At 47.7% G+C, this 24,492-nt stretch overlaps 1 protein-coding gene across 1 annotated transcript; it reads right to left on the reverse strand.

The window, feature by feature from the left end:
- Window positions 1–1,425: 1,425 nt before the first annotated feature.
- Window positions 1,426–19,922, reverse strand: LOC135534530 (probable E3 ubiquitin-protein ligase makorin-1). The gene is made up of 4 exons (XM_064961489.1): window positions 19,834–19,922; window positions 11,689–11,912; window positions 7,625–7,848; window positions 1,426–1,641 (listed from the first exon to the last, which is right to left on the reverse strand). The coding sequence occupies exons 1-4, from the start codon at window positions 19,920–19,922 to the stop codon at window positions 1,426–1,428; spliced, it is 753 nt and encodes a 250-aa protein (XP_064817561.1).
- Window positions 19,923–24,492: the final 4,570 nt, after the last annotated feature.

The raw sequence follows: 24,492 nt of genomic DNA on the forward strand, positions 1-24,492 counted from the left end.
GACGTTATCCGACACTCTGGACAGGACCTGGGAGAGAGAGAGAGGTTTAGTTGGACCGGGACCCAACACTCTAAACAGCTGTAGTAGTCTCGTCTTCCTCAATAAGCTGTAGTAGTCTCATCTTCCTCAATAAGCTGTAGTAGTCTCATCTTCCTCAATAAGCTGTAGTAGTCTCATCTTCCTCAATAAGCTGTAGTAGTCTCATCTTCCTCAATAAGCTGTAGTAGTCTCGTCTACCTCAATAAGCTGTAGTAGTCTCGTCTACCTCAATAAGCTGTAGTAGTCTCATCTACCTCAATAAGCTGTAGTAGTCTCGTCTTCCTCAATAAGCTGTAGTAGTCTCGTCTTCCTCAATAAGCTGTAGTAGTCTCATCTTCCTCAATAAGCTGTAGTAGTCTCGTCTTCCTCAATAAGCTGTAGTAGATCGTCTTCCTCAATAAGCTGTAGTAGTCTCGTCTACCTCAATAAGCTGTAGTAGTCTCGTCTACCTCAATACGCTGTAGTAGTCTCGTCTACCTCAATAAGCTGTAGTAGTATCGTCTACCTCAATAAGCTGTAGTAGTCTCGTCTTCCTCAATAAGCTGTAGTAGTCTCATCTTCCTCAATAAGCTGTAGTAGTCTCATCTTCCTCAATAAGCTGTAGTAGTCTCATCTTCCTCAATAAGCTGTAGTAGTCTCATCTTCCTCAATAAGCTGTAGTAGTATCATCTTCCTCAATAAGCTGTAGTAGTCTCATCTTCCTCAATAAGCTGTAGTCGTCTCATCTTCCTCAATAAGCTGTAGTAGTCTCATCTTCCTCAATAAGCTGTAGTAGTCTCATCTTCCTCAATAAGCTGTAGTCGTCTCGTCTACCTCAATAAGCTGTAGTAGTCTCATCTTCCTCAATAAGCTGTAGTAGTCTCGTCTTCCTCAATAAGCTGTAGTAGTACCTCGTCTACCTCAATAAGCTGTAGTAGTCTCGTCTACCTCAATAAGCTGTAGTAGTATTGTCTACCTCAATAAGCTGTAGTAGTCTCATCTTCCTCAATAAGCTGTAGTAGTCTCATCTTCCTCAATAAGCTGTAGTAGTATTGTCTACCTCAATAAGCTGTAGTAGTATTGTCTACATATTGCAGCATACACTGCTTTGGTTTTAGGTCTATATTTATTGTCATGTGTTCATTGTATGGTCTTTTTTACTACGTGCTGCAAAAGTAATTGTCCTCGGGATAATAACTACTTCCTTACTTGATGATCTTGTCCCTCGGGATAATAATAACTACTTCCTTACTTGATTATCTTGTCCCTCGGGATAATAACTACTTCCTTACTTGATTATCTTGTCCCTCGGGATAATAACTACTTCCTTACTTGATTATCTTGTCCTCGGGATAATAACTACTTCCTTACTTGATTATCTTGTCCCTCGGGATAATAACTACTTCCTTACTTGATGATCTTGCTCTCGAACGTCTTGGCGCTCCTCCACTTGCGGATGCACTTGAGGCAGTAGCAGTGGCAGCAGTTGGACAGGATGAAAACGTCTCTCACTGGGTTGGCCTTGTCAAACACCACCTCCATACACACGCCACACTGCATGTCCTTACTGCGCTGGATGGCAAACGACAGCTCCATGTCCTTCTCATGGGCCTCGATGCAAGCCTGAAGAGGAACAACAAAGGTATAGCTAACCACTATAATGCATTATGAAGCCTGGGGGGTACTAAAGGTATAGCTAACCACTAATGCATTATGAAGCCTGGGGGATACTAAAGGTATAGCTAACCACTATAATGCATTATGAAGCCTGGGGGGATACTAAAGGTATAGCTAACCACTATAATGCATTATGAAGCCTGGGGGGAATACTAAGGGTATAGCTAACCACTATAATGCATTATGAAGCCTGGGGGGGATACTAAGGTATAGCTAACCACTATAATGCATTATGAAGCCTGGGGGGGAATACTAAAGTATAGCTAACCACTATAATGCATTATGAAGCCTGGGGGGATACTAAGGTATAGCTAACCACTATAATGCATTATGAAGCCTGGGGGAATACTAAAGGTATAGCCCTAACCACTATAATGCATTATGAAGCCTGGGGGGGATACTAAAGGTATAGCTAACCACTATAATGCATTATGAAGCCTGGGGGGAATACTAAAGGTATAGCTAACCACTATAATGCATTATGAAGCCTGGGGGGATACTAAAGGTATAGCTAACCACTATAATGCATTATGAAGCCTGGGGGGATACTAAGGGTCTAGCTAAACACTAATGCATTATGAAGCCTGGGGGGGTACTAAGGGTATAGCTAACCACTAATGCATTATGAAGCCTGGGGGGGGTTCTAAAGGTATAGCTAACCACTAATGCATTATGAAGCCTGGGGGATACTAAAGGTATAGCTAACCACTATAATGCATTATGAAGCCTGGGGGAGACCGTAATATATAAATACAGTATCTGACAGTAAAACAAGGAGACTAAGTACCACACAGGTTACATTGGCTAACCCTCACAAATGCATCTTGATTTGACCTTGGTGTGTTCTGATGGAAGGTCGTGTGTTGACAGGTACAGGTGCATTATGACGGGGGGCGTGTGTTGACAGGTACAGGTGTGTTCTGATGGAGGGTGCATTATGACAGCCTACAGGTGTGTTCTGATGGAGGGTCGTGTGTTGACAGGTACAGGTGTGTTCTGGGGGTGGAGGGTCGTGTGTTGACAGGTACAGGTGCATTCTGAGCCTGGAGGGCGTGTGTTGACATGGTACAGGTGTGTTCTGATGGAGGGGCATTATGACAGGTACAGGTGTGTTCTATGGAGGGTGTGTGTTAACAGGTACAGGTGTGTTCTGATGGAGGGCGTGTGTTGACAGGTACAGGTGTGTTCTGATGGAGGGGCGTGTGTTGACAGGTACAGGTGTGTTCTGATGGAGGGGCGTGTGTTTGACAGGTACAGGTGTGTTCTGATGGAGGGCGTGTGTTAAACAGGTATAGGTGTGTTCTGAAGCCGTGTGGGGTGTGTTCTGATGGAGGGCGTGTGTTGACAGGTATAGGTGTGTTATGAATGGAGGGCGTGTGTTGACAGGTACAGGTGTGCATTCTGATGGGCGTGTGTTGACAGGTGTGTGATAGCGTGTGTTAGGTACAGGTGTGTTCTGATGGAAGTTCTGATGGGGGCGTGTGTTGAAAGGTACAGGTGTGTTCTGATGGGCGTGTGTTGAAGTACAGGTGTGTTCTGATGGAAGCGTGTGTTGACAGGTACAGGTGTGTTCTGATGGAGCCTGGTTGGGGGAGGTGTGTTCTGAAAGCGTGTGTTGACAGGTACAGGTGTGTTCTGATGGAGGGCGTGTGTTGACAGGTACAGGTGTGTTCTGATGGAGCTGATGGGCGTGTGTTGACAGGTACAGGTGTGTTCTGATGGAGGGGGTGTGTTCGTAATGACATACAGGTGTGTTCTGATGGATACGTGTGTTGACAGTGTTCTGACAGGGGTGTGTTCTGAAGCGTGTGTTGACAGGTACAGGTGTGTTCTGATGGGAGGCGTGTGTTGACAGGTACAGGTGTGTTCTGATGAAGGAGGGTGTGTTCTGATGGAGGGGCGTGTGTTGACAGGTATAGGTGTGTTCTGATGGAGGGGTGTGTTATACAGGTGTGTTCTGATGGAGGGCGTGTGTACTAAAGCGTGTGTTGACAGGTATAGGTGTGTTCTGATGGGGGCGTGTGTTGACAGGTACAGGTGTGTTCTGATGGAGGGGCGTGTGTTGACAGGTACAGCTGTGTTCTGAAGGCGTGTAGTTAACACTATAATGCATTCTGATGGAGGGCGTGTGTTACAGGTAGGTGTGTTCTGAGGTGTGTTGGCAGAGTACAGTGTGTTCTGATATTGTGTTCTGATGGAGGGCGTGTGTTGACAGGACAGTGTGTTCTGATGTGGGTGTGTTCTGATGGAAGGCGTGTGTTGACAGGTACAGTGTGTTCTGATGGAGGCGTGTGTTGACAGCTAACCACTGATGTGTTCTGATGGGGGCGTGTGTTGACAGGTACAGGTGTGTTCTGATGGAGGGCGTGTGTTGACAGGTACAGGTGTGTTCTGATGGAAGCCAGGTGTGTTCTGATGGAAGCGTGTGTTGACACTATAGGTGTGTTCTGATGGGCGTGTGTTGACAGGTACAGGTGTGTTCTGAAAGGTGTGTTAACCAGGTGTGTTCTGACGGAGGCGTGTGTTATGAAGCCTGGGGGGCGGGGTACTGACAGGTACAGGTGTGTTCTGACGGATAGGTACAGGTGCATTATGATGGGTGGGATACTAAGGTATGTTAACCACTACAGGTGTGTTCTGAAGCCTGGGCGTGTGTTGACAGGTACAGGTGTGTTCATTATAATGCGTGTGTTGACAGGTACAGGTGTGTTCTGATGGAGGCGTGTGTTAACCACTATAATGTGTTCTGATGGGGGCGTGTGTTGACACTATAGGTGTGTTCTGATGGGGGGCGTACTAAAGGTACAGGTACAGGTGTGCATTATGAAGCCTGATGGGCGTGGATGACAGGTATAGGTGTGTTCTGATGGAGGGCGTGTGTTCTGATGGTACAGCGTGTGTTCTGATGGTACAGGTGTGTTCTGATGGAGGGGTGTGTTGACAGGTACAGGTGTGTTCTGATGGAGGGCGTGTGTTATGTACAGGCCTGGGGGGTGTGTTGACAGGTATAGGTAACCATGGAGGGGTGTGTGTTGAAGCCTGGGGTGTGTTCTGATGGAGGTGTGTTGACAGGTACAGGTGCATTCTGATGGAGGGCGTGTGTTGACATACTACAGGTGTAGTTCTGATGGAATGTGTGTGTTGACAGGTACAGGTGTGTTCTGATGGAGGGGCGTGTGTTGACAGGTACAGGTGTGTTCTGATGCCTGGGGGTGTGTTGAAAGGTATAGGTGTGTTCTGATGAAGCCTGGGGGCGTGTGTTGACAGGTATAGGTGTGTTCTGATGAAGGGCGTGTGTTGACAGGTACAGGTGTGTTCTGATGAAGGGGTGTGTTCTGAAGGGGCGTGTGCTAACCAGGTATAGGTGTGTTCTGATGGAGGGTGTGTGTTGACAGGTACAGGTGTGTTATGATGCAGGGGTGTGTGTTCTGATGGGGGTCGTGTGTTGACAGGTACAGGTGTGTTCTGATAATGCATTGTTGAAGGTACAGGTGTGTTCTGATGGAGGGTCGTGTGTTGACAGGTACAGGTGTGTTCTGATAATGCGTGTGTTGACAGGTACAGGTGGGGATGGAAGTGTGTGTTAACCAGGTACAGGTGTGTTCTGATGGAGGTCGTGTGTTGACAGGTACAGGTGTGTTCTGATGGAGGCGTGTGTTGACAGGTACAGGTGTGTTGACAGTAAGGTGTGTTCTGAGGAGGTGTGTGTTGACACACAGGTGTGTTCATTGATTAACGCCTCACAGGTGTGTTCTGATGGAGGTGTGTGTTGACAGGTACAGGTGTGTTCTGATGGAGGGGCGTGTGTTGACAGGTACAGGTGTGTTCTGATGGAGGGGGCGTGTGTTGACAGGTACAGGTGTGTTCTGATGGAGGGGCGTGTGTTGACAGGTACAGGTGTGTTCTGATGGAGGGTGTGTTCTGGGGCGTGTGTTGACAGGTACAGGTGTGTTCTGATGGAGGCGTGTGGACAGGGTGTTCGTGTGTGTTGACAGGTACAGGTGTGTTCTGATGGAGGGGCGTGTGTTGACAGGTACAGGTGTGTTCTGATGGAGGGGCGTGTGTTGACAGGTACAGGTGTGTTCAGGCGTGTGTTGACAGGGTGTGTTCTGATGGAGGGGGCGTGTGTTGACAGGTACAGGTGTGTTCTGATGGGAGCGTGTGTTGACAGGTACAGGTGTGTTCTGATGGAAGGCGTGTGTTGACAGGTACAGGTGTGTTCTGATGGAGACAGGTACAGGTGTGTTCTGATGGACAGGTACAGGTGTGTTCTGATGGAGGGTGTGTGTTGACAGGTACAGGTGTGTTCTGATGGAGGGGTGTTCTGATGGGCGTGTGTTGACAGGTACAGGTGTGTTCTGATGGAGGGCGTGTGTTGACAGGTACAGGTGTGTTCTGATGGAGGGGGCGTGTGTTGACAGGTACAGGTGTGTTCTGATGGAGGGGCGTGTGTTGACAGGTACAGGTGTGTTCTGATGGAGGGGCGTGTGTTGACAGGTACAGGTGTGTTCTGATGGAGGGGCGTGTGTTGACAGGTACAGGTGTGTTCTGATGGAGGGGCGTGTGTTGACAGGTACAGGTGTGTTCTGATGGAGGGCGTGTGTTCTGATGGGCGTGTGTTGACAGGTACAGGTGTGTTCTGATGGAGGGCGTGTGTTGACAGGTACAGGTGTGTTCTGATGGAGGGGCGTGTGTTGACAGGTACAGGTGTGTTCTGATGGAGGGGCGTGTGTTGACACAGGTGGTACAGGTGTGTTCTGGTGTGTTCTGATGGGGGGTGTGTGTTGACAGGTACAGGTGTGTTCTGATGGATGGAAGGGTGTGTGTTGACAGGTACAGGTGTGTTCTGATGGAGGGTGTGTGTTGACAGGCAGGTGTGTTCTGATGGAGGGGTGTGTTCTGATGGACGGGGGCGTGTGTTGACAGGTACAGGTGTGTTCTGGATGGACGGGGGCGTGTGTTTGACAGGTACAGGTGTGTTCTGATGGAGGGCGTGTGGGCGTGTGTTCTGATGGAGCGTGTGTTGACAGGTACAGGTGTGTTCTGATGGAGGGCGTGTGTTGACAGGTACAGGTGTGTTCTGATGGAGGGGCGTGTGTTGACAGGTACAGGTGTGTTCTGATGGAGGGGCGTGTGTTGACAGGTACAGGTGTGTTCTGATGGAGGGCGTGTGTTGACAGGTACAGGTGTGTTCTGATGGAGGGGCGTGTGTTGACAGGTACAGGTGTGTTCGATGGAGGGGCGTGTGTTGACAGGTACAGGTGTGTTCTGATGGATGGAGGTGTGCGTGTGTGTTGACAGGTACAGGTGTGTTCTGATGGAGGGGCGTGTGTTGACAGGACAGTTCTGATGGAGGGCGTGTGTTGACAGTACAGTGTGTTCTGATGGAGGGGCGTGTGTTGACAGGTACAGGTGTGTTCTGATGGAGGTTGACAGGTACAGGTGTGTGTTGACAGGTACAGGTGTGTTCTGATGGAGGGCGTGTGTTGACAGGTACAGGTGTGTTCTGATGGAGGGCGTGTGTTGACAGGTACAGGTGTGTTCTGATGGAGGGGCGTGTGTTGACAGGTACAGGTGTGTTCTGATGGAGGGGCGTGTGTTGACAGGTACAGGTGTGTTCTGATGGAGGTGTGTTCTGATGGTGTGTTGACAGGTACAGGTGTGTTCTGATGGAGGGGCGTGTGTTGACAGGTACAGGTGTGTTCTGATGGAGGGGCGTGTGTTGACAGGTACAGGTGTGTTCTGATGGAGGGGGCGTGTGTTGACAGGTACAGATGTGTTCTGATGGAGGGGGCGTGTGTTGACAGGTACAGGTGTGTTCTGATGGAGGGGTGTGTTCTGATGGAGGGGTGTGTTCTGATGGAGGGGCGTGTGTTGACAGGTACAGGTGTGTTCTGATGGAGGGGGCGTGTGTTGACAGGACCGTTACCTTGGTGTGTTCTGATCGCTGTGCGTCGTTGAAGGGATGGAGCACCTGCAGACCGCACATGTCACACACGTCGCCGTGGAGATAGGCACAGTTTAGTCCGTAGCGACACTCCCCCATGGCGGCGTAGGGACACAGAGTCTTCCTCAACTCCTTATCGTCTCCCGCCGGGTCTTTCTCTCGCTCCATCAGAGGACTCATCCCCGAGCCTTCAGACTTCACCGGGTCTGACGAGGGAGGGGGAAGAGGAGAGGGGAGAGAGGTGAGCGAGCCAGACACACACCCTGATTTAAGACACATGGAAACAGTCATCGACTTGGCGCCAACAAAATGGTGTCATTTATTTACCTCATGAGTCTGGTGGTCCTATAAACCAACTTGTAAATAAAAAGATGCTAAAATGCCCCCAAAAGGAAACAAAATCAACCAGAAGTCGCCCTCTCCACCCACTCACTCACTCACTCACCCACCCACCCACTCACCCACTCACTCACCCACCCACTCACCCACTCACCCACTCACCCACCCACCCACTCACTCACCCACTCACTCACTCACTCACTCACAGAAAAATACACCTGCTCAATGGGAGACTGGATTGAGGAGCATTTGGCAGCAGACCAAACAGAAAGGGGATTCTGGGTATTCCAAGATGGCACCCCCATTTCCCATATAGAGACATAATTCTGACCGGTGCCCACAGGGGCCAAAAGTACCGACTTAGTAGGTGACTGACAGTACATCATGTCCATCCTACAGGGAGACAGGAGGGACAAACAGAACGTGTCTTATTGACTTAGTAGGTGACTGACAGTATATCATGTCCATCCTACAGGGAGACAGGAGGACAAACTGAACGTGTCTTATTGACTTAGTAGGTGACTGACAGTATATCATGTCCATCCTACAGGGAGACAAACTGAAAGTGGAGGGACAATGTCCATCCTACAGGGAGACAGGAGGGACAAAACGTGTCTTATTAACTTAGTAGGTGACTGACAGTATATCATGTCCATCCTACAGGGAGACAGGAGGGACAAACTGAAAGTGTCTTATTGACTTAGTAGGTGACTGACAGTATATCATGTCCATCCTACAGGGAGACAGGAGGGACAAACAGAACGTGTCTTATTGACTTAGTAGGTGACTGACAGTACATCATGTCCATCCTACAGGGAGAGAAGAGGGACAAACTGAAAGTGTCTTATTGACTTAGTAGGTGACTGACAGTATATCATGTCCATCCTACAGGGAGACAGGAGGGACAAACTGAAAGTGTCTTATTGACTTAGTAGGTGACTGACAGTATATCATGTCCATCCTACAGGGAGAGAAGAGGGACAAACTGAAAGTGTCTTATTGACTTAGTAGGTGACTGACAGTATATCATGTCCATCCTACAGGGAGACAGGAGGGGAGGGACAAACTGATCGCTACAGGGAGACAGGAGGGACATTCCAATCATCCATAAAGGCTTTTCATTTCACACCGCGTCCGGCCACATGGCAGAAGTTGGCAGACTGGCACTGTTGGCATATCAGTGGCTCAAGCTGAGGACACCCTGACAGACTGGCACAAACTCACCCTGTCAGCAGTTGGGCTAGCTAAGGACACCCTGACAGACTGGCACAAACTCACCCTGTCAGCAGTTGGGCTAGCTAAGGACACCATCTGCCTCTCAAATGGAACTCTATTCTGTACAGAGCGCACGGATTAAGACCGTAGTAACTAGGGTGTCCTTTTGACCGTAGTAACTAGGGTGTCATTTTGACCGTAGTAACTAGGGTGTCATTTTGACCGTAGTAACTAGGGTGTCATTTTGACCGTAGTAACTAGGGTGTCATTTTGACCGTAGTAACTAGGGTGTCATTTTGACCGTAGTAACTAGGGTGTCATTTTGACCGTAGTAACTAGGGTATCATTTTGACCGTAGCTTTGCTCTCCTCCTCCACTTCCACAGTTGAGCTAGCTAAGGATACCAGTCCCAAACAGCCCCCTATTCCCTATACACACAGTGTACAAAACATTAGGAACACCTTTCCATGACATAGACTGACCAGGTGAAAGATATGATCCCTTATTGACGTCACTTGTTAAATCCACTTCGATCAGTGTAGATGAAGGGGAGGAGAGAGGTGGTTTAAAAAATAAAATAAAAATAAGTCTTGAAATGGATTGTGATGTGTGCCATTTAGAGGGTGAATGGACAAGACTAAATATTTCTGTGCCTTTGAACGGGGTATGGTAGTAGGTGCCAGGCGCACCGGTTAGAGTCAAGAACTGCAACGCTGCTGGGTTTTTCCGCGCTCAACAGTTTCCCGTGTGAGTCAAGAATGATCCACCACCCAAAGACCATCCAGACAACTTGACACAACTGTGGGGAAGCATTGGAGTCAACATGGGACCAGCATCCCTGTGGAAGCATTGGAGTCAACATGGGACCAGCATCCCTGGGGAAGCATTGGAGTCAACATGGGACCAGCAACCCTGGGGAAGCATTGGAGTCAACATGGGACCAGCATCCCTGTGGAAGCATTGGAGTCAACATGGGACCAGCATCCCTGGGGAAGCATTGGAGTCAACATGGGACCAGCATCCCTGTGGAAGCATTGGAGTCAACATGGGACCAGCATCCCTGTGGAAGCATTGGAGTCAACATGGGACCAGCATCCCTGTGGAAGCATTGGAGTCAACATGGGACCAGCATCCCTGTGGAACGCTTTCCACACCTTGTAGAAGCCAGTAGGGCTGGACGATTAATCAAATTCAGATGGAAATTGCAATACATTGTCTACCCCTGGTGTGGTGCCTAGTTGGTACCTGGAGCCCTCCAGGAACAGGGTTGTCTACCCCTGGTGTGGTGCCTAGTTGGTACCTGGGGCCCTCCAGGAACAGGGTTGTCTACCCCTGGTGTGGTGCCTAGTTGGTACCTGGGGCCATCCAGGAACAGGGTTGTCTACCCCTGGTGTGGTGCCTGGGGCCCTCCAGGAACAGGGTTGTCTACCCCTGGTGTGGTACCTGGAGCCCTCCAGGAACAGGGTTGTCTACCCCTGGTGTGGTGCCTAGTTGGTACCTGGAGCCCTCCAGGAACAGGGTTGTCTACCCCTGGTGTGGTGCCTAGTTGGTACCTGGAGCCCTCCAGGAACAGGGTTGTCTACCCCTGGTGTGGTGCCTAGTTGGTACCTGGGGCCCTCCAGGAACAGGGTTGTCTACCCCTGGTGTGGTACCTGGGGCCCTCCAGGAACAGGGTTGTCTACCCCTGGTGTGGTACCTGGAGCCCTCCAGGACCAGGGTTGTCTACCCCTGGTGTGGTACCTGGAGCCCTCCAGGAACAGGGTTGTCTACCCCTGGTGTGGTGCTAGTTGGTACCTGGAGCCCTCCAGGAACAGGGTTGTCTACCCCTGGTGTGGTGCCTAGTTGGTACCTGGAGCCCTCCAGGAACAGGGTTGTCTACCCCTGGTGTGGTGCCTAGTTGGTACCTGGGGCCCTCCAGGAACAGGGTTGTCTACCCCTGGTGTGGTACCTGGAGCCCTCCAGGAACAGGGTTGTCTACCCCTGGTGTGGTACCTGGAGCCCTCCAGGAACAGGGTTGTCTACCCCTGGTGTGGTGCCTAGTTGGTACCTGGAGCCCTCCAGGAACAGGGTTGTCTACCCCTGGTGTGGTGCCTAGTTGGTACCTGGAGCCCTCCAGGAACAGGGTTGTCTACCCTGCACTAGCTGAACTGAGCCCTACATTAGTTTGACAGTACACTTTATTGATGAAGAATTTCAACTGAAAGGCTGATGCTCGCAAACCTCAGACTTCCCCGGAGATCACAGGGAGACAACATGGCTCTGGGGTTAAGAGACGCTTTAGCAGCCTGGGTCCTGAATGAGAACCAGCCAGTGTGACAGCAATCACGACGTGGTAAAGACCACCGCGTTGAATGACTGGACCAGACAGGCTGCACCTTGCTATCGGTACGTGTTACATGTTAAGGCACTTTAACTAATAATTTCAATAATAATAATAATAAAGTAATTATGTACAAGTAGGCTTCTGTCACAAGCTTCTGAGACACACTCACCCCTTCCACAATAGTATGGCTGGCCTGGTACAAACTCCGCCGCCATAACCCAGTCCCCTGCCCCTGATCCATGAGGGTTCTCTGGGCCGTCTGCCGACTGACCACCCGCCGATCCACTGGGAACGGGGGCTGGAGCGCTGGCGGCGAGGGACGTAGGAGTGAGAAGGGCGCAGGCGGAGGCAGGGGGTGGCAGCGACGGCACGTCTTCTTTAGAGTGTTCAAACCTGGGAGGTAAGGGAGAGAGAGAGAAGGGGGGAGAAAGAGAGAGAGAAGGGGGAGAGAAAGAGAGAGAGAAGGGGGAGAAAGAGAGAAGGGGGGGAGAAGAGAGAGAGAGAAGGGGGAGAGAGAGAGAGAGAGAGAGGGAGAGAGAGAGAGAGAGAGAGAGAGAAGGGGGAGAGAGAGAGAGAGAGAGAGGGGAGAGAGAGAGAGAGAGAGAGAGGGGGAGAGAGAGAGAGAGAGAAGGGGGAGAGAGAGAGAGAGAGAGAGAGAGAGAGGGGGAGAGAGAGAGAGAGGGGAGAGAGAGAGGGAGGGAGAGGGAGAGAGGGAGAAGGGGGTGGGAGAGAGAGGGAGAGGGGAGGAGGGAGAAGGGGGGAGGTCAGAGAGCAAATGAGACAGGTCAGAGGCAGAGAAAGACGAGACAAAATAATAATTTAAATGATTCAATGTGCAGGTTCTCTTGCAGGGAACTGAACTCATCTTTACAACCAACTTTAAATTGAAGACAAAACTTCACCGTAGCTCCCTCAGAACCTTTCACTATTGACATATATTTTAATATTTATTTAACTAGTTAACTTGTTGGAGATCATTTTATATAGATGGTAAACAGAAGGGGGCCTAATATTGTTATATTGAAAACATAACTCAAAATCAATCCAAACCTGTGCTGTGGTTCCTAATACGCAAGTCGACTGTTGTCGTTAGAATTATATATATATTATTGGATGTAATGGTATGTTGTTTTGTGGCTGTGTAAAGGCCATTACCTGCCCTCGGACTACGGATGCTAATTAGCTTTTGGCTAACCCCGGGCACACTTACATGGATGTTATATTATTGTAAAATTGATGTGTGTGCATTGTCCCCTATAAATATAGTAACAGTCTACAGAGATGTCTATAAAATCCCAACTGAGTAGTGTAGTACTAGTCTACACACTATACAACTCAGTTGGAATTCTATATATAAACATCTGTGTCGACGATAACTAACGTTCACATAACATGTTCTCAGGCTAGCATCTTCTCAGCTGTCAACGTTATAAACAGAGAGAGTACAGACCACTGCTATGAAGAGTCAAGATGTCAGCATTAAAAACAGAGAGAGTACAGACCACTGCTATGAAGAGTCAAGATGTCAGCATTAAAAACAGAGAGAGTACAGACCACTGCTATGAAGAGTCAAGATGTCAACGTTAAAAACAGAGAGAGTACAGACCACTGCTATGAAGAGTCAAGATGTCAACATTAAAAACAGAGAGAGTACAGACCACTGCTATGAAGAGTCAAGATGTCAGCATTAAAAACAGAGAGAGTACAGACCACTGCTATGAAGAGTCAAGATGTCAGCATTAAAAACAGAGAGAGTACAGACCACTGCTATGAAGAGTCAAGATGTCAACATTAAAAACAGAGAGAGTACAGACCACTGCTATGAAGGAAGAGTCAAGATGTCAACATTAAAAACAGAGAGAGTACAGACCACTGCTATGAAGGAAGAGTCAAGATGTCAACATTAAAAACAGAGAGAGTACAGACCACTGCTATGAAGAGTCAAGATGTCAGCATTAAAAACAGAGAGAGTACAGACCACTGCTATGAAGAGTCAAGATGTCAACATTAAAAACAGAGAGAGTACAGACCACTGCTATGAAGAGTCAAGATGTCAACATTAAAAACAGAGAGAGTACAGACCACTGCTATGAAGAGTCAAGATGTCAGCATTAAAAACAGAGAGAGTACAGACCACTGCTATGAAGGAAGAGTCAAGATGTCAACATTAAAAACAGAGAGAGTACAGACCACTGCTATGAAGGAAGAGTCAAGATGTCAACATTAAAAACAGAGAGAGTACAGACCACTGCTATGAAGAGTCAAGATGTCAACGTTAAAAACAGAGAGAGTACAGACCACTGCTATGAAGGAAGAGTCAAGATGTCAACGTTATAAACAGAGAGTACAGACCACTGCTATGAAGGAAGAGTCAAGATGTCAGCATTAAAAACAGAGAGAGTACAGACCACTGCTATGAAGAGTCAAGATGTCAACGTTAAAAACAGAGAGAGTACAGACCACTGCTATGAAGAGTCAAGATGTCAGCATTAAAAACAGAGAGAGTACAGACCACTGCTATGAAGAGTCAAGATGTCAACGTTAAAAACAGAGAGAGTACAGACCACTGCTATGAAGAGTCAAGATGTCAGCATTAAAAACAGAGAGAGTACAGACCACTGCTATGAAGAGTCAAGATGTCAACGTTAAAAACAGAGAGAGTACAGACCACTGCTATGAAGGAAGAGTCAAGATGTCAACGTTATAAACAGAGAGTACAGACCACTGCTATGAAGGAAGAGTCAAGATGTCAACATTAAAAACAGAGAGAGTGCAGACCACTGCTATGAAGGAAGAGTCAAGATGTCAACATTAAAAACAGAGAGAGTACAGACCACTGCTATGAAGAGTCAAGATGTCAACGTTAAAAACAGAGAGAGTACAGACCACTGCTATGAAGAGTCAAGATGTCAACATTAAAAACAGAGAGAGTACAGACCACTGCTATGAAGGAAGAGTCAAGATGTCAACATTAAAAACAGAGAGAGTACAGACCACTGCTATGAAGGAAGAGTCAAGATGTCAGCATTAAAAACAGAGAGAGTAAAGACCACTGCTATGAAGGAAGATGTCAAGATGTCAACATTAAAAACAGAGAGTACAGACCACTGCTATGAAGGAAGAGTCAAGATGTCAGCATTAAAAACAGAGAGAGTACAGACCACTGCTATGAAGGAAGAGTCAAGATGTCAACATTAAAAACAGAGAGAGTACAGACCACTGCTATGAAGGAAGAGTCAAGATGTCAGCATTAAAAACAGAGAGTACAGACCACTGCTATGAAGGAAGAGTCAAGATGTCAACATTAAAAACAGAGAGAGTACAGACCACTGCTATGAAGGAAGAGTCAAGATGTCAGCATTAAAAACAGAGAGAGTACAGACCACTGCTATGAAGGAAGAGTCAAGATGTCAACATTAAAAACAGAGAGAGTACAGACCACTGCTATGAAGGGTCAAGATGTCAACATTAAAAACAGAGAGAGTACAGACCACTGCTATGAAGGAAGAGTCAAGATGTCAACATTAAAAACAGAGAGAGTACAGACCACTGCTATGAAGGAAGAGTCAAGATGTCAGCATTAAAAACAGAGAGAGTACAGACCACTGCTATGAAGGGTCAAGATGTCAACATTAAAAACAGAGAGAGTACAGACCACTGCTATGAAGGAAGAGTCAAGATGTCAACATTAAAAACAGAGAGAGTACAGACCACTGCTATGAAGGAAGAGTCAAGATGTCAGCATTAAAAACAGAGAGTACAGACCACTGCTATGAAGAGTCAAGATGTCCCTCTGGGGACTGGGCCTCGGTTTAGACTACAGCTGAAGACCTCTGGGGACTGGGTCTAGGTTTCTACTAGTCTACTTAGAGACCTAGACCGTCTCTACTACTGCTAGCCACCCTGGCCTTACAGACAAACTCAAGCATTGGGCAAACAAGAGGTGCAGATGGTGGGAGCAAGGACCGGGGGGGCGGGTGGAGAGACCGGAGGGGGATGAGGAACACGTTAATAAAATGACTTAAGAGCCGTGGAATCACACGAACCAACAGGGGAGGAGGGCAGTCAAAGAGAACAGCAAAGAGAGACACTGTTATGCAATTACCATCCTGCCCTGCAGTTCTCTCTCCCATCCTGCCCTGCAGTTCTCTCTCCATCCTGCCCTGCAGTTCTCTCTCCATCCTGCCCTGCAGTTCTCTCTCCCTCCTGCCCTGCAGTTCTCTCTCCATCCTGCCCTGCAGTTCTCTCTCCCATCCTGCCCTGCAGTTCTCTCTCCCATCCTGCCCTGCAGTTCTCTCTCCATCCTGCCCTGCAGTTCTCTCTCACATCCTGCCCTGCAGTTCTCTCTCACATCCTGCCCTGCAGTTCTCTCTCCCATCCTGCCCTGCAGTTCTCTCTCCCATCCTGCCCTGCAGTTCTCTCTCCCATCCTGCCCTGCAGTTCTCTCTCCCATCCTGCCCTGCAGTTCTCTCTCCCATCCTGCCCTGCAGTTCTCTCTCCCATCCTGCCCTGCAGTTCTCTCTCCCATCCTGCCCTGCAGTTCTCTCTCCCATCCTGCCCTGCAGTTCTCTCTCCCATCCTGCCCTGCAGTTCTCTCTCCCATCCTGCCCTGCAGTTCTCTCTCCCATCCTGCCCTGCAGTTCTCTCTCCCATCCTGCCCTGCAGTTCTCTCTCCCATCCTGCCCTGCAGTTCTCTCTCCCATCCTGCCCTGCAGTTCTCTCTCCCATCCTGCCCTGCAGTTCTCTCTCCCATCCTGCCCTGCAGTTCTCTCTCCATCCATCCTATAGAATAATGAGAGCTGATACATCCATCATATGGACCTTCCTCCCTCCTCTAGCCCCCCTCTTCCTCCTAACTCCCCCCTAACTCTTCTTCCTCCCTCCTCTCGCCCCCCTATGGAATAATGAGGGCTGATACATCCCCAACATATGGACCTTCCTCCCTCCTCTCGCCCCCTATAGAATAACAACATATGGACCTTCCTCCCTCCTCTCGCCCCCCTATAGAATAACAACATATGGACTGACTGAGGAATGTTCCTTCATACCAACAGGTCAATGCTACACATGTTCAAGTCCTCCTTTAGGTCTAGTTACATACCAACAGGTCAATGCTACACATGTTCAAGTCCTCCTTTAGGTCTAGTTACATACCAACAGGTCAATGCTACACATGTTCAAGTCCTCCTTTAGGTCTAGTTACATAACATCAGGTCAATGCTACACATGTTCAAGTCCTCCTTCAGGTCTAGTTACATAACATCAGGTCAATGCTACACATGTTCAAGTCCTCCTTCAGGTCTAGTTACATAACATCAGGTCAATGCTACACATGTTCAAGTCCTCCTTCAGGTCTAGTTACATACCAACAGGTCAATGCTACACATGTTCAAGTCCTCCTTCAGGTCTAGTTACATAACATCAGGTCAATGCTACACTGGTTCTGGTCTAAGCCGTCTCAGTGGGAAAGCTAGAAGGCAAATGCTCACAGAGTCAGCAGCCTATGGATGGACTATGCAAATCCTTGTTATTACCATCTCGGCTAGACGGCTAACAAAAGCAAATTGAGTGCATCCCAAATAGCACCCTTATCCCCGATATAGAGCACTACATTTGATAAGGTCCCTGGGTCAAAAGTAGTGCACTAAATAGGGAAAGGGGGAGCCTTTTTGGGGACATAGACAAATTCTCTAAACAGACAGTTGACCTGGGAGCATGCTAGCAGCGGTAACTATGGGATGGTAACTATGGAGATGCTGCTAAAAGCAGACCAATAGGAGAGAGAGACGCTGTCTGAATGAACTGGTTGAACTCGTGTTCTGGTTTAAAGACTCAATGAGGAGTATATATATATATATATATATATATATATATATATATATATATATAGCCTGCATCGTGGCTCCTGGATATCATTGGTTTAGCCTATTGTTAAAAAAATATATTAAAAAAATAAACGCAAATAGTAGTCCATTTAAACATGTTTACTCGTACCTGCTAGCCCATTACAAAACTCTCACTTCACATAATACATACGACTCCTCAAAGGAGTCTCAACTCGGCACAATTAAAACATGTTTACTCGTACCTGCTAGCCCATTACAAAACTCACTTCACATAATACATACGACTCCTCAAAGGAGTGTCTCAACTCGGCACAATTAAAACATGTCTACTCGGCGCCATTTCAGTCTCAAGCCCATTTCCCAGCCGGCCATTTTGTTTTTAAAACAGATAACACCATGAAAGGCCTTGCTTGGACAAACATTCCTAGGAGTAACACAACAACACCGGATAGAATTACAACCCAAGATTATTTACACAGTAAGAGACATTGTAGGGCAGTCTGACTTCCTCAGAACACAATGTAAATATGGGTGTTTGATTTGGAGTGTTCTGAGTTGTTGGGTAATTGTCATGTTGACCTCGCGAGCCTGGGCGGTTTGGACAATCTTGCCCACTCCAACGGTCATTGTAATGACAAACCATAGGAGTTGGCAAGACCTCAAACATCTGGGACCAGGCTAATGTTTAACATCTAGCACCGGGCTAATGTTTTCCATCTGGGACCAGGCTAATGTTTAACATCTAGCACCGGGCTAATGTTTTCCATCTGGGACCGGGCTAATGTTTTCCATCTGGGACCGGGCTAATGTTTTCCATCTGGGACCGGGCTAATGTTTCCCATCTGGGACCGGGCTAATGTTTAACATCTGGGACCGGGCTAATGTTTAACATCTGGGACCAGGCTAATGTTTTCCATCTGGGACCGGGCTAATGTTTTCCATCTGGGACCAGGCTAATGTTTTCCATCTGGGACCAGGCTAATGTTTTCCATCTGGGACCGGGCTAATGTTTTCCATCTGGGACCGGGCTAATGTTATCCATCTGGGACCGGGCTAATGTTTTCCATCTGGGACCGGGCTAATGTTATCCATCTGGGACCGGGCTAATGTTTTCCATCTGGGACCAGGCTAATGTTTTCCATCTGGGACCAGGCTAATGTTATCCATCTGGGACCGGGCTAATGTTTTCCATCTGGGACCGGGCTAATGTTTTCCATCTGGGACCAGGCTAATGTTATCCATCTGGGACCAGGCTAATGTTATCCATCTGGGACCAGGCTAATGTTTTCCATCTGGGACCGGGCTAATGTTTTCCATCTGGGACCAGGCTAATGTTTAACATCTGGGACCGGGCTAATGTTTAACATCTGGGACCAAGCTAATGTTATCCATCTGGGACCGGGCTAATGTTTTCCATCTGGGACCGGGCTAATGTTTTCCATCTGGGACCGGGCTAATGTTTAACATCTGGGACCGGGCTAATGTTTAACATCTGGGACCGGGCTAATGTTTAACATCTGGGACCGGGCTAATGTTTTCCATCTGGGACCGGGCTAATGTTTTCCATCTGGGACCGGGCTAATGTTTTCCATCTGGGACCGGGCTAATGTTTTCCATCTGGGACCGGGCTAATGTTTTCCATCTGGGACCAGGCTAATGTTTTCCATCTGGGACCAGGCTAATGTTTTCCATCTGGGACCAGGCTAATGTTTTCCATCTGGGACCAGGCTAATGTTTTCCATCTGGGACCAGGCTAATGTTTTCCCATCTGGGACCAGGCTAATGTTTTACATGTCAGTCATTTAGCAGACGCTCTTATCTAGAGAGACTTACAGTTATTGCATTCATCTCCAGATAGCTAGGTGGACCAGTCCTAGTCAGTACATTCATCTCCAGATAGCTAGGTGGACCAGTCCTAGTCAGTACATTCATCTCCAGATAGCTAGGTGGACCAGTCATAGTCAGTACATTCATCTTCAGATAGCTAGGTGGACCAGTCCTAGTCAGTACATTCATCTCCAGATAGCTAGGTGGACCAGTCCTAGTCAGTACCTTCATCTCCAGATAGCTAGGTGGACCAGTCATAGTCAGTACATTCATCTCCAGATAGCTAGGTGGACCAGTCATAGTCAGTACATTCATCTCCAGATAGCTAGGTGGACCAGTCATAGTCAGTACATTCATCTTCAGATAGCTAGGTGGACCAGTCATAGTCAGTACATTCATCTCCAGATAGCTAGGTGGACCAGTCCTAGTCAGTACCTTCATCTCCAGATAGCTAGGTGGACCAGTCATAGTCAGTACATTCATCTCCAGATAGCTAGGTGGACCAGTCATAGTCAGTACATTCATCTCCAGATAGCTAGGTGGACCAGTCATAGTCAGTACATTCATCTCCAGATAGCTAGGTGGACCAGTCACAGTCAGTACATTCATGGGACACCAGGCGACTGCGGCGCTCTGGATACATTTCAGGGGGTCTTGGAGTGAGCAGACCTTCCCCGGGAGAGAGGAAGAGCAGCTCTGTTTTGTCGAGGTTCAAGTGGTGGGCCGACATGAAGCTGAGATGTCTGCCAGGCACGCAGAGATGCGCGTCGCCACCTGGGTGTCAGAAGGGGGGGGGGGGGGGAGGATAAAAGTAGTTGAGTGTCATCCGCTTAGCAATGATAGGAGAGGCCATGTGAGGATGACAGAGACGAGTGACTTGAAGAGAAAAGAGAGGGCCTAGAACCAAGCCCTGGGGGACACCACTAGTAAGTGGTGCAGATTCAAATCCACTCAACAACCTGGTCGGAGCGGCTTGCCGGGTAGGATGCAATCCAGGAGGGTGCAAAGCCTGAAAGGCAGAACCCTCTAAAAAGGTAGAAAGTTGGATCTGATGGTTCACGGTGTCGAAGGCAGCAGATAGATTTAGGAGGATGAGAACAGAGGAGAGAGAGAGAGGAGTCAGCTTTGGCAGAGCGGAGAACCTTCGTGACAGAGAGAATAGCAGTCTCGGTTGAGTGACCCGTCTTGAGGCCTGACTGGTTAGGGTCAAGAAGATCGTTCTGAGAGAGATAACGAGAGAGTTGGTCAGAGAAGACCCCCCCCTTCAAGCATTTTGGAAAGAAAAGAATAACGGTCTGTAGTTTGACGTGATAGACGTCGAGTGTTGGTTTCTTGAGGGGGGGAGATGTATGCGAGTGGGACCACTGGACTCCGTAGGCTGAGTGAATGAGGAGCGGATGTAGTCAACCATTTTGTTTCAAAGTGGTTGACAAAGTCCTCCACAGAGAGGAAGGAGAAAGTGGAGAAGAGTTTCAGGGTTGAAGGAAGAAGCTTGAAATGTAGGGTGATAAAAAGCAGCTTCAGCAGCGCAAACAGAGGAGGAGAAAGTAGAGTGGAAGGATGATAGGCCCTCCAGAAGTTACATTTCCCTCCATTTCCGCTCAGGGGGGACAGAGAGTCTAACAAAGAAGAGAGTAGGGCCGACGAGGCAGAGTCAGGAGACAAGAGGGAGAAGCATTTAGCAGAAGGAAGAGAGGATTGGAGAGAAGAGGAGAGAGTAGTGGGAGAGAGAGAGAGAGAGAGGGCGAAGAATGCGGCATTGCATGACCATATGGGTTGTGGCTGGGGGAGAGATGGAGAGGAGAGATTAGTAGGGGGGGTGCAGTGGGTTTGGCAGGCGATCAGCCTCTAGTGAAGATGAGGTCAAGCGTATTGCCTTGTGAGTGGGAGGTGACTGGGAAAGGGTGACGTCAAAGAGGAAAGGACTGGAAAGAAAGCGGGGGAGAGAAATCAATTGAAGTCAGCCGTCGGGAGGGTTGAAGTTACCAAGTACGATGAGTGGTGAGCCATCGTCAGGAAATGAGCTCCTCAAGATGTCAAGCTCATTGAGGAACTCTCCAAGAGCCCCAGAGGGTATCCTACGAAGCAGGTTTGAGGAGTTAGCGAGGCAACTGAGTTCAACTCGGGATAACTGGTCATACAAAGTGGCTGAAATTTTAGCCTAGTGCGTTTCTATGGCACGAGTTCTTCAGAACGAACCTGCCCTGGGGCAGGTTAACACCTGACTAACTCCACTTACCCTGAACAAAATGACTGACCCGCGAGTTGAGAACCAATTAAAATCTAATTACCTCCCGCTTGCAAAGATTGCATCCCCTTAATTTGAGGAAGATGACTGATTAAATATTTAAAACATTTTATGAGTGATTTTTTTGGGGTGTTAGTCATGTATAATATATAACATTACACATTTAGTAATGACACAACACATTTTAAAACTTCATGCAATGTACCACTTTTGCATGACTTAATATCGGAAAAGGTGTAGGAAAAGAAGCGCCTGTGCATGGATAAGATAAGCACACCAAAGATAGCAGCACCGATAATAAAGACGCCACTTCTAAGAGCCTGCTTCACACCGTCGCCTGCTTCACACCGTCGCCTGCTACACCGTCGCCTGCTTCACACCGTCGCCTGCTTCACACCGTCGCCTGCTTCACACCGTCGCCTGCTTCACACCGTCGCCTGCTTCACACCGTCGCCTGCTTCACACCGTCGCCTGCTTCACACCGTCGCCTGCTTCACACCGTCGCCTGCTTCACACCGTCGCCTGCTTCACACCGTCGCCTGCTTCACACCGTCGCCTGCTACACACCGTCGCCTGCTTCACACCGTCGCCTGCTTCACACCGTCGCCTGCTTCACACCGTCGCCTGCTTCACACCGTCGCCTGCTTCACACCGTCGCCTGCTTGCCTGACCTGGAATGTGAAGGTCACTGAAGCTGGGAAGGTTTTCTAAGTCGCTCTATATTGCTTCCTGCTATACCCCTCAGGTGGGAGATAGATAATGTTACGCTTCAGAGGACAAGTGACAGTGACAGCATTTAAAATGAGGAGATGGACAGGTGAGAGAATCTCCACTTAGGAGAAACGAGTAGCCCTGTGCCAAAACCGCCATGACCCAGATGCTCTCGGACGACGAGAGAAAACATAGGCAGATGAAGAAACAGCAGCTGGAGGCGCAGTGTGCTCTGGGTAATCCATGTCTCCATCAGGAGGCTGGTATGACGGCAGATGTTGTCCCATTACCAGGGCCCTTAATGATCTCTAGCCTGATCCCCGGTATGGGCATGTGCATGCAAGCAACGTGAACAACATGTTGACATGAGGAAACCGCTGTGGTGTTTCGTGGCGTTGCGTTCTTAGGTGTCAGATGATTCCCCAGAGAATTCCACTATATAGCCTGCTAACGGTTCTCAGAAGAAAAGCTGACTGACCAGTCACAGTCAATACTAAAACATACTGTCTCCGTCAATACTAAAACATACTGTATCCTACTGCCGTCTCAGTCAATACTAAACCTACTGTATCCGTCAATACTAAAACATACTGTCTCCGTCAATACTAAACCTACTGTATCCTACTGCCGTCTCAGTCAATACTAAAACATACTGTATCCGTCAATACTAAACCTACTGTATCCTACTGCCGTATCAGTCAATACTAAACATACTGTATCCGTCAATACTAAACCTACTGTATCCTACTGCCGTATCAGTCAATACTAAAACATACTGTCTCCATCAATACTAAAACATACTGTATCCTACTGCCGTCTCAGTCAATACTAAAACATACTGTATCCGTCAATACTAAACCTACTGTATCCTACTGCCGTCTCAGTCAATACTAAAACATACTGTATCCGTCAATACTAAACCTACTGTATCCTACTGCCGTATCAGTCAATACTAAAACATACTGTATCCGTCAATACTAAACCTACTGTATCCTACTGCCGTCTCAGTCAATACTAAACATACTGTCTCCGTCAATACTAAAACATACTGTCTCCGTCAATACTAAAACATACTGTCTCCGTCGAAACTAAAACATACTGTATCCTACTGCCGTCTCAGTCAATACTAAACATACTGTATCCTACTGCCGTCTCAGTCAATACTAAACCTACTGTATCCTACTGCCGTCTCAGTCAATACTAAACATACTGTATCCTACTGCCGTCTCAGTCAATACTAAACATACTGTATCCGTCAATACTAAACATACTGTATCCGTCAATACTAAAACACTGTATCCTACTGCCGTCTCAGTCAATACTAAACATACTGTATCCGTCAATACTAAACCTACTGTATCCTACTGCCGTCTCAGTCAATACTAAAACATACTGTCTCCGTCAATACTAAAACACTGTATCCTACTGCCATCTCAGTCAATACTAAAACATACTGTATCCGTCAATACTAAACCTACTGTATCCTACTGCCGTCTCAGTCAATACTAAAACATACTGTCTCCGTCAATACTAAAACATACTGTATCAGTCAATACTAAAACATACTGTATCCTACTGCCGTCTCAGTCAATACTAAACATACTGTATCCGTCAATACTAAACCTACTGTATCCTACTGCCGTCTCAGTCAATACTAAAACATACTGTATCCGTCAATACTAAACCTACTGTATCCTACTGCCGTATCAGTCAATACTAAACATACTGTATCCTACTGCCGTCTCAGTCAATACTAAAACATACTGTCTCCGTCAATACTAAAACATACTGTATCAGTCAATACTAAAACATACTGTATCCTACTGCCGTCTCAGTCAATACTAAACATACTGTCTCAGTCAATACTAAACCTACTGTATCCTACTGCCGTCTCAGTCAATACTAAACATACTGTATCCTACTGCCGTCTCAGTCAATACTAAACATACTGTATCCGTCAATACTAAACATACTGTATCCGTCAATACTAAAACACTGTATCCTACTGCCGTCTCAGTCAATACTAAACATACTGTATCCGTCAATACTAAACCTACTGTATCCTACTGCCGTCTCAGTCAATACTAAACATACTGTATCCGTCAATACTAAACCTACTGTATCCTACTGCCGTCTCAGTCAATACTAAACATACTGTATCCGTCAATACTAAACCTACTGTATCCTACTGCCGTCTCAGTCAATACTAAAACATACTGTCTCAGTCAATACTAAACATACTGTATCCTACTGCCGTCTCAGTCAATACTAAACATACTGTATCCTACTGCCGTCTCAGTCAATACTAAACATACTGTATCCGTCAATACTAAACATACTG

Source organism: Oncorhynchus masou, unplaced genomic scaffold, assembly GCF_036934945.1.
Source record: "Oncorhynchus masou masou isolate Uvic2021 unplaced genomic scaffold, UVic_Omas_1.1 unplaced_scaffold_3528, whole genome shotgun sequence".
NCBI lineage: Eukaryota > Metazoa > Chordata > Actinopteri > Salmoniformes > Salmonidae > Oncorhynchus > Oncorhynchus masou.